This window comes from Fulmarus glacialis, unplaced genomic scaffold (assembly GCF_000690835.1).
Source record: "Fulmarus glacialis isolate BGI_N327 unplaced genomic scaffold, ASM69083v1 Scaffold45302, whole genome shotgun sequence".
Classification (NCBI taxonomy): Eukaryota; Metazoa; Chordata; class Aves; order Procellariiformes; family Procellariidae; genus Fulmarus; species Fulmarus glacialis.
Window position 1 is genome coordinate 18,067 of NW_009200609.1, and position 8,719 is coordinate 26,785.

At 37.6% G+C, this 8,719-nt stretch overlaps 1 protein-coding gene across 1 annotated transcript; it reads right to left on the reverse strand.

Moving 5' to 3' along the window:
- Positions 1–6,866: 6,866 nt before the first annotated feature.
- On the reverse strand, positions 6,867–8,171 carry LOC104073765 (solute carrier family 2, facilitated glucose transporter member 8-like). The gene is made up of 3 exons (XM_009573661.1): positions 7,975–8,171; positions 7,196–7,341; positions 6,867–7,035 (listed from the first exon to the last, which is right to left on the reverse strand). The coding sequence occupies exons 1-3, from the start codon at positions 8,138–8,140 to the stop codon at positions 6,898–6,900; spliced, it is 450 nt and encodes a 149-aa protein (XP_009571956.1). The 5' UTR covers positions 8,141–8,171; the 3' UTR covers positions 6,867–6,897.
- Positions 8,172–8,719: the final 548 nt, after the last annotated feature.

Here is an 8,719-nt window from a genome sequence, read left to right on the forward strand (position 1 = left end):
ACTATCATGAGTTGTTTTATAACAGTGTATGTCATGTGGGAAGAGGAATTTTATAACATAAATCACTCTTTTTGGTTTTTCAGTCTTTTAAAAAAACAAACCAAACAAAACAACAACAAAAAAAAGGCTTGCAGGCAAGGTCTTTCCAAACAGTGCAGTCTGTCCTTGAAATGATGCAGCTGTGGTATGCTCACTGAAGAATCAAGGATTCTATAAAGATCTATGAAGATCAGGTAATATGAAGATGCTGCTTTCTTTGTTCTGGCCTGTCCATGTACATTTTTTTAGAGGAACTTGAAAATTGTTTTGGCATTAAGAATCCTTGAGCAGAGAGACTTTTTATAGAAAACACAAATTTTCAAAATATTCCCTAAGAATTGGAAGGGAAAAAAAAAAACCCCAACAAACAAGCAAACCACAAAAAACAAAACTCCAACCAAAAAACCAACTGTATTTCTCCATCTACTAGAAAACTGTTATTGTAGTGCACCTACAGATTTTCCCATTACAGGCAGAAGAGCCAACCCCTGATTTTCTTTCTGACTACACAAAGATTCCTATGCAGGCATCAGCATTAGCTGTTGTCTGTTCTTGCACCAACAATATCAGTTGTTATTCCAGATAATCATGTTTTTCTAACTGGATCCAGACTGAAAATTCACTGCTAAGAAGCTAGTTTTCTATCATTAAGTAGTCATCTTGGATCTTTTGTTATGTTAAAAGACAGGGTTTCATGTTTAAAGCTTAATTATTTTTTAACCCTTTCCTCTGTGCCAAAAATCAATTTTAAACAGTATTTTGAAAGGGTTTTGTTTTGTTTGGTTTTCTTTTGGTTGGTTGTTTTTTTTTTTTTTTTTCCATGAAAACGTGATGCTTCCAGGCTTTTTATATATGAAGATTTAGCCTTATTAGCAAGTCTTTCTTGTTCTGTATGTAGAAATCCTTCTGTATCCTTGATTTTATTTTGTAATACCATTCACGTGTCATGATTTCACTTTCTGTCCAAGCATGACCGTCTGGAGATGTGTGCCTTTTGCTTCGGTCTATCTGAATGTAGAACTCTTTTTGCAAAGTATCTTTTGCCCAGTTTATTGTACATAATGACTTAATTGCTCCACCTAAGAAAGTATGCAGGGCCTTATCTGAAAGCATAATTTCTTACTCAACTGGAGTGGCTGATCAAGGAAAGAAGCAATATTTTCAACAGTAATTAATCTAGGAACAGAAGCAGTATTAACCAGTGGCTACTATTATTTTAGTGTTTTTGCACCCATAGATGTGTGGGGTGAACCTTAATAAGCGTCTAAAAGGAAGCGCCATCTCAAAGTGTTTGCAAGAGCTTGTAATTCTTTTTGAGAATGTTATGTCCAGAGATTGTGTTAATTTACCCTGTCTTATTTATCTGGGCAGTTAAGGTTTAAAAAAAAAAAATCAATCTGAAGGTATCACGTGGTGCTTATTCTCCTGGAAGTTGTAAACACTTCTGTGGACTTATCAAATCCACTTTAGGAAGGACTGCTTGCACTTAGATATTTTTAGAAAGTAAAAGCACCACCTCTTTCCATAAACAGATTTCTTGGTGTAGTATTTCATTTCTGTTATGTGGGTGTTTTTGAAGACTGTACCAGTGTGTTGCAAAACTGGGGCTTTAGTTAAAATACTGTTTTAAGTGGAAACTTTGCTTTGCGCTGCTAGGATATCAGATTTTAAATATATTGCAGATGTTCACCTGTGCTATTCTAGCATGATTTAACATGACTAAACCATAGTTCGATAGCAGTTGAAGCAATATATGGAGATTTTAAAACTTGTTTTGAAGAACCTGAACAAACACGTATTTAGGTATCCTGAAAGACAAGAGATCAAGAAGAATAAAGAAAGCTTGACAGAAAGCTTGACCACAGGCTATGATGGTAGTCAGGATGCATATAGATGTGACATTTGCGTCATAACTGAGACATGATTGTAGAAAGAGGGGCCATAAAGCAAGAGTTACTTTCTTTAACCATAACCACAGCAGTGGCTATAGAGTATTGCTGTAAAGTAAGAGAGTGTGTGAGTGTGCGTGTGAGAGAACCTTTGAAGGTCTGCCTGTAATCACAGCATTGATGACGTCTAGCAAATACTAACAAACAGCAAAAGGACTGTAAGGAGTACAGATTAAATTTGATTGCTTAAGCTAGACAAAAACATGCTTCATGGTATTTATCTGGAACAGGATGTTGGTATAGTTTGAAGAGGGAAGCCCAGCAACTGCCTCCCTCCCCACCTCCCACCTGAATTTGATGCTATAGCTTGACTTAATGGGTCAGTGCAAGCTGTTATGCAGGTCACAATGGGAACTACCACATCTAACAGACTATTACTCATATAGGACAGGAACGATCTGAACCCTGGAAAAAAATTACCTGTCTTCATTCCTAATGTATGCAGTAAGTGCCTTAACAAGGCTGCCACTTCTTGAGTTTTTGCTTCTGTAATTAATCAGTGTGTCTTGCAGGAATGTAGGGATAATATTAGACCTAGCAAAAGAAGTTGGGAGGGACCAGGCAACATCAGTTTGATTTATATGACACCTAGAGATGGTAGCTGAGACTTTAGGGTCATGTATATGTAGTTTACTACCTACTTGTTGTACGAGAGCAGCCCAGAGTATAGGTAGAAGGCAGAGAACATGGTAATGATATTCTAGTTTTGTTTGACACAAGCCACAAGAACCAAATTCTGTGAAGGTCTTTATCACATTTATTGTATCAAAAGACAAAATATCGCACAATACTGTGAAATTGCTGATGCAACTGGACAAATATCCACTGTACAAGGATGTGGTTTCTGTGGGCTCTTAACAGTGTCATCAGACTGCCATGAGTTACATGCCTCTTAGTGTGATGAGTTGGCATCCTTTGAACTAGCTTCTAGCCATCGTTTCTCTCAAAATACCGTCTTGGATCCATACCATTCAGACTGCTAATTAAAATCAAAACAAAAGCCAACTGGTATTGATATATAAGCTCTTGTGCATCATTTATAAAGGGCAAGGTTTTTACACATCTGTGCAACCTCTCCTACTTCAGACTAGTGTCAGATGACAAGGCTTGTTGGAAGGCTACTGGGATGGACAGCTATATTGTCGTTCACTCCAGCCTTAAAGCCGTGTTATTTCCTTTCTGCTTTTCCAGCACGTGCATGCATCTACTCATTAAAACTTAGAAAAGTAGTCTTGGGCCCATATTGTAGCCATGACCACCCTAAGCACAACCCTTCCTACTTTCACATCTTACGTTAAAGCTGCCTTTAGCCTGCATTCTTGGTGTTGGCTGACACCACCAGAGATGTTCTCTCATAGATGAGAGAAAAGATATTCTTTGAATCTACAGCTATGCAAGATGGGTGTTGTTTGAATAGAGAGGAATACTAAAAAATCTTGCTATAGATGGATGGAAGAAATTCTTTCCATGAAGAATAATTGTTACGAAGTTGAACACTTGCTATCAAGCTAACCTCAACTGAAGGTTCCATTCTGGACTCTTATAACAGATAAGTTTCTGCAAGAAATGTTTTCTATCCCAACATGCTGGATTTGTTGGAGGAGGTAGGGCTCTTAACCCCTTCTGGCTAATGGTGGTGTCATCACTTCAGCACTGTGCCTTAGTCTGACCAAATTATAGGAATGTCATTTACTTTGGTGCAAGCGTTACAGGCAGTTAATTTAGAATGTACTTGTGCCTTCTCACCAGCATGGGTAATGATGCATGGAATCACAACAATAGTTGAGGTTGGAAGGGACCACTGCAGATCATCTAGTCCAGTACCCACGCCTATGCACCTCCATTCAAAACAGCATCAGTGTCAGGTTGTTCAGTGCCATGTTGCATTTTGAGTCTGTTCAAAACTGGGATGCAACATTTTGAGCTACTCATAATCTTTGTCCTGCATTTGCATTACGGTATGCATATAAACCATCACCACAGCTTTGAAGTGTGACTGGGACTCAAGAACCCCAAGACACACGAGCCAAGTTAATTTTTTCACACACAGAGAGTATGCAGCTCTTAAGGCTGAGGCTTTGATGAGCCCTTCCCAAGATCTATACAGTTTCGGCTTTAGGAACTGTTGCAGACTAACAATCATTTTTGTCCAGCTCTTTCTTCTAGTGGCAATGCAGTACACATAAATTTTATGAATGTTTGAAAGTAACAAAACACTTCCTTCTAAGGAGAGATAAAGACCCACATGCAATTTGAAAGGGCTAGGTGCTATTCATGGTAGCAGAGATATGGACTCTAGGTTGAATGGATGTATGGATACCTTCAGTTTCCTGGATTGCAAGGAACAAGTAGGGCCTGTTCTGATTACAGTCCTTTTCCTGCTTTGGGGCTGGGATGGGTTTTTTTGTTTGTTTTGCTTGGTTTGGTTTCTTGGGGTTTGGGGGACTTGTGGAGTGGTTTTGTTTGGTGTTTGGGTTTTTTGTGATGCATAACATACAGGATGCAAGTGGCACCCAGAATGAATAGCAGGTTTGCTGTCTGCCTTCATGTGACTATTTCTATACATGTGCAAGCATTTGATTGGTAGATTCAAAGGAAAAAATTTTTTTTTTTTTTTTTTTTTAGTACTAGGCCAGTCAACTAAAATATTTAAACAGTTCTTAATAGGGCAGGGGACAGGTAGCACCCACATGAAGTGTAAACTATTACATAACCAGTTACATATAGTCAAGGTTGCTTCCCCTGACATTTACTTTCTGCTGTTCTATGTGTATTTGACCAAGCCACGGATTCAAGCTCATGCACATTTTCCTAAAGGTGTGGATCTGTAACTTCTGCTTGCAGATGCAGCAGCTTTCCCACAGCTGTTGGCTTAGTCTGCATTTGAGATATATAATTCTCTGGGTTTGGATTGACTTTTTAATATATATACACATATGTATGTATATACATACATATGTGTATGTATTTGTAATTTCTACCACAAGTTTTAAGGGATTAGAAGTCCTAAACATATATAGAAAACTGATGTGATCTTATGGGGGGGATCCCATCTGCAAGTGATAAGGTATTTCAGAATCATTTTTGTTGCCTTCTGTGTATGAAAAAGTGTACCATACTATTGTCATTATTAACAATTTGATGTCATGGTTCATATGCACAGTGTGTGCTACTTCTGTTAAAGCAGTATTTTCTCAGATAGGCTTAGCCTGATTTTGTGGAGGAATAAATTATATCTTGAGAACCTAATGTTAACAATATGGGAAAGTTTGTATGACAGTATGCAGCAAACATCTGTACTTGCATGCACGTTACAAAGTATTTTTTACTCTTACTAGTTGAGCACAGCAACTTCACCAGCCTGTATACTGCCTAGCTGCTTCACTTTATGGCTGACTTGACTCCTGTTTGCTGCTGGAAATCATTGTATTAGCACATGATTTGAACAGAAAATTTGAGATTATTTTCTGCATATTTATTTATAGCTCTATTAGGTATTTATCTCGTTGAAGGGAAAATGCTATGTCTCTGAAGGTTTATGCAAAAAGTGTTATCAACCTAGAATGTCAGTTTTAACTAAGTTTTTGAATATTAGCAGACTGCTTTGTAATTTAGTAACTGCATATTGTTAAGACTGTTGCTATGTTTGTGATCAAAAACTCTTTATCTACCACTTGTCTTAAATGCTGATGTACTACCATTGGTTTTAATGTCATGGGATAGTGTGTATGGTTTGTGTTTTAGATGTGACATCCAAATAGAAACAGCCCTATCACCGCTGGAACTGTTTAAGTGCCATTTATCACCTTTGTGAAGGACTAACAGATAATTTATTCCTTCATATGTAGTAAACCATAAATTTGACCTCACTTCTTTCTTTCACACATGCAGAACTAACAGCTTTTCCAAATTTGGTTCATCAGACAAGAAATTAAAAAGACAGGAGGTAGTATACTATTGCAGACAGCTCTGGATTACTGTTTTCATTTGCATTCTCTAGAAATTTTGTTTCAGAGATGTCATTCATTTATGTGCTATATCATACCTGTGAGACTGGTGTTTGTGTCTTAAGCATTACCCATCTTTGACAAGAACTATAATCCAGCATTGGTTTGTGTTTCCAGGCATCTTCTAGATTTTCAGAGATCTTTACCCCTTAAATTAACACTACAAAAGATGATAGTTTTTCTCCTTTTTTGGCTAAGAGTATATTCTCGCTGTTTCTCAGACCTTGTAACTCCTTTTGAAAAAGTAATGCTCTTTCCTGAATTCTAAAATACATTCTCCTAAGAGCTACAACCCTTTTTGTGATTTAAATGCATTCCTAGCCAACCTGACAGCAATAGGAAAAACAATGCCAGCTTAACACTAACACCCATAAAAGCCAAGCATTTATCGCCAGTTGGGACCAAGACTTACTCCATGGTCAGGCATCCCAGAAATAGTAGCAGCAACACAATGGTAAAGTACTGCAGTCTGAAAATGACATTAGGCAGGCTACATCATTAATTTCTTCACTGTAACGTGGAGCAAGGAAATTTTATTTATTTATTTACAAAATAAGAGCTTAATTTACATCTTAGAAAAAAAGATACTGGCCAATACATTTAACATTCTTACTTGGCCGTTATAGTCAGTCTGCACCAGGGGAAAAGAACACAGGAATCAAAGAAAAAGAGTATGTCCAAGACCCACACAAGGGAGATTTACTACAGGGAGTATGCCAAAGTGTACGCAGATCCTCACAGATATTTTTTTAAAAAACAGAATTCAGATTTTACAAAATTCATTTAGAACAATTTGATAGTAAGTTTAGTAACTGAGATGTCTGCCATATGATGCAGTTAGTTTCAAACACAGCACTGTAATTCATGATTGAGGTTTCATATCAATATAAAAAGCCTTAGGCTTAAGATCTTCTGAAGTAGGCCTCAATTTGTTCCAGGGTCTGTCTTTTTGTTTCAGGAACATAAAAGGCTGTAAAAGTTACATTGAGGCAGCAGAAGGCAGAGAAGAGCCAGAACGTGCCATAGGATGTTAAGAAACCCTGAGGGAAGGGAAACAACAAAAAACGCATTATTGTAGCTCACTACTGTACAACTACAGTTCTGTATTGCCAGAGAAGACTGTGGCTTAAGGCTCTCTCAGAAGCCTTTAATAAATTTCCCCATGAAAAGAAACTTCACATTGTAATTTATGATGCTTACTATAAAATCATGAAATTCTTTGGTTACCAAGAAGGCCATAACCCAGTTTGTTAACACACAAGCACCACTCAATATGCCTCTAGCTTTAAGTGGGAAGATTTCAGATATCACCAGCCATGGAACAGGACCCCAGCCAAGGGCAAAACCTGCAATTACAAACAGAGGAGAATAAATGCAAGTTAAGTACGTATTGAAGGGAAGACTGAATGATGCCCGAGTTAGTCAAGTAAGGGGGATACAGTTTTCACTCTAGATTCTTGGATGATTCCAGTAAAACAGTACCTCTACCAGAAGGAAAGAAGTAAGTTATTTTAGGGCAGCATGATAAATGCTAGTGCATTTTACATCGAATTAATTACAAGAATATTCTTAGCAAGCAGAACTTCTTGCCATGAAGTCTCTGCAGTGGTAAGCTTAAAAACCAACCTTGTTTCTAACTGCTGCTGCCTTGTACCATCACAGAATTCAGTGTGACTCAGACACTAACAAAGACTGTTTTTGCCATTAACAACTGTATAGCAGTTTAACCTGAGCAATTACTACTATTAGCACAAGGCGGTATAAATTCATTTTCCAGGGAATTGGCTTAACTAAACTGCTAGCTCTATCACCAGGGTTGTGAACACTCAGCCCAACTTTGCATTATACACTGAAAAGGTCTGTCAAAGACATAACTCATTTCCATTCATCAATAATGTGACAAAATGGAACAAAATTGTCACATTCATCAGAAAGTTTGAGTTTTGTGTAATGGCTACTGAGAAGCCTGTTCCACTTACCAGCAACAAAGAGCCCTAGGCTCAGTACTGCAAGCCAGGATACGCTGCTTTCTGTTCCTGGGGATGCTGAATTTAGAGTGAACCATACATCAGGATTTGATGAGTTGTTTCGATTTGGAAGGACCATTTTAAAGTAAAGCCCAAACAATGCAGTACTGAGAGCCATGATTACCCCTGAAAAGTAAGCAATAACCAAGTTGTCACTGGTTGCCACTTGGGTACTCTTCTGAGAGACACAACATAGCTGGTCAGCCAAATGTAAGATATTCTGGCCCTCACAGAAGTGTTTCTTAAAAGATACTGTTCTTGGAAAAAACCACTGGCCTTGACAGGCATGAAAGATGCTAGACAAGCATTCTGAACACTAGCCAAACAATATAGTCATGACACCAGTCATTACTATTGAATGTGCAGTGAAACAACTATATCAAACAATTAGTTTTCTTAGCATATTTATTGTAAACTTAAAAGTTTTAACTATAGTCTTGTATAACTAAACACAATGCGCCATGGAAGTAGCAGCAGCCACAGAAAAATTACTTTGAAATAGCCATTTGTTGACAACTTGGGTATGAGAATGTATCATGACACTGAATCTTATTAAGCAGAAAAATTATCACAGTAGTGAGAACTGTCTCAGTGACACAGCTATTTCAAAATAAAAACTGGCCTGGTAAAAAGACAAAAAGATAGCCATATGTAGTTTTAAGGGGTTCCACCTACAATCATAGAATCATAGAATCAT

Bases quoted from the DNA above. Each gene is read 5' to 3' on its own strand.
- LOC104073765 (XM_009573661.1), bottom strand. From the start codon at position 8,140: ATGGCTCTCAGTACTGCATTGTTTGGGCTTTACTTTAAAATGGTCCTT. The intron at 7,342-7,974 runs GTAAGTGGAACA...TTGTAATTGCAG, and splicing joins CCTAGGGCTCTTTGTTGCTG to GTTTTGCCCTTGGCTGGGGT. The intron at 7,036-7,195 runs GTAAGCATCATA...CCCTTCCCTCAG, and splicing joins AAGAATTTCATGATTTTATA to GGTTTCTTAACATCCTATGG.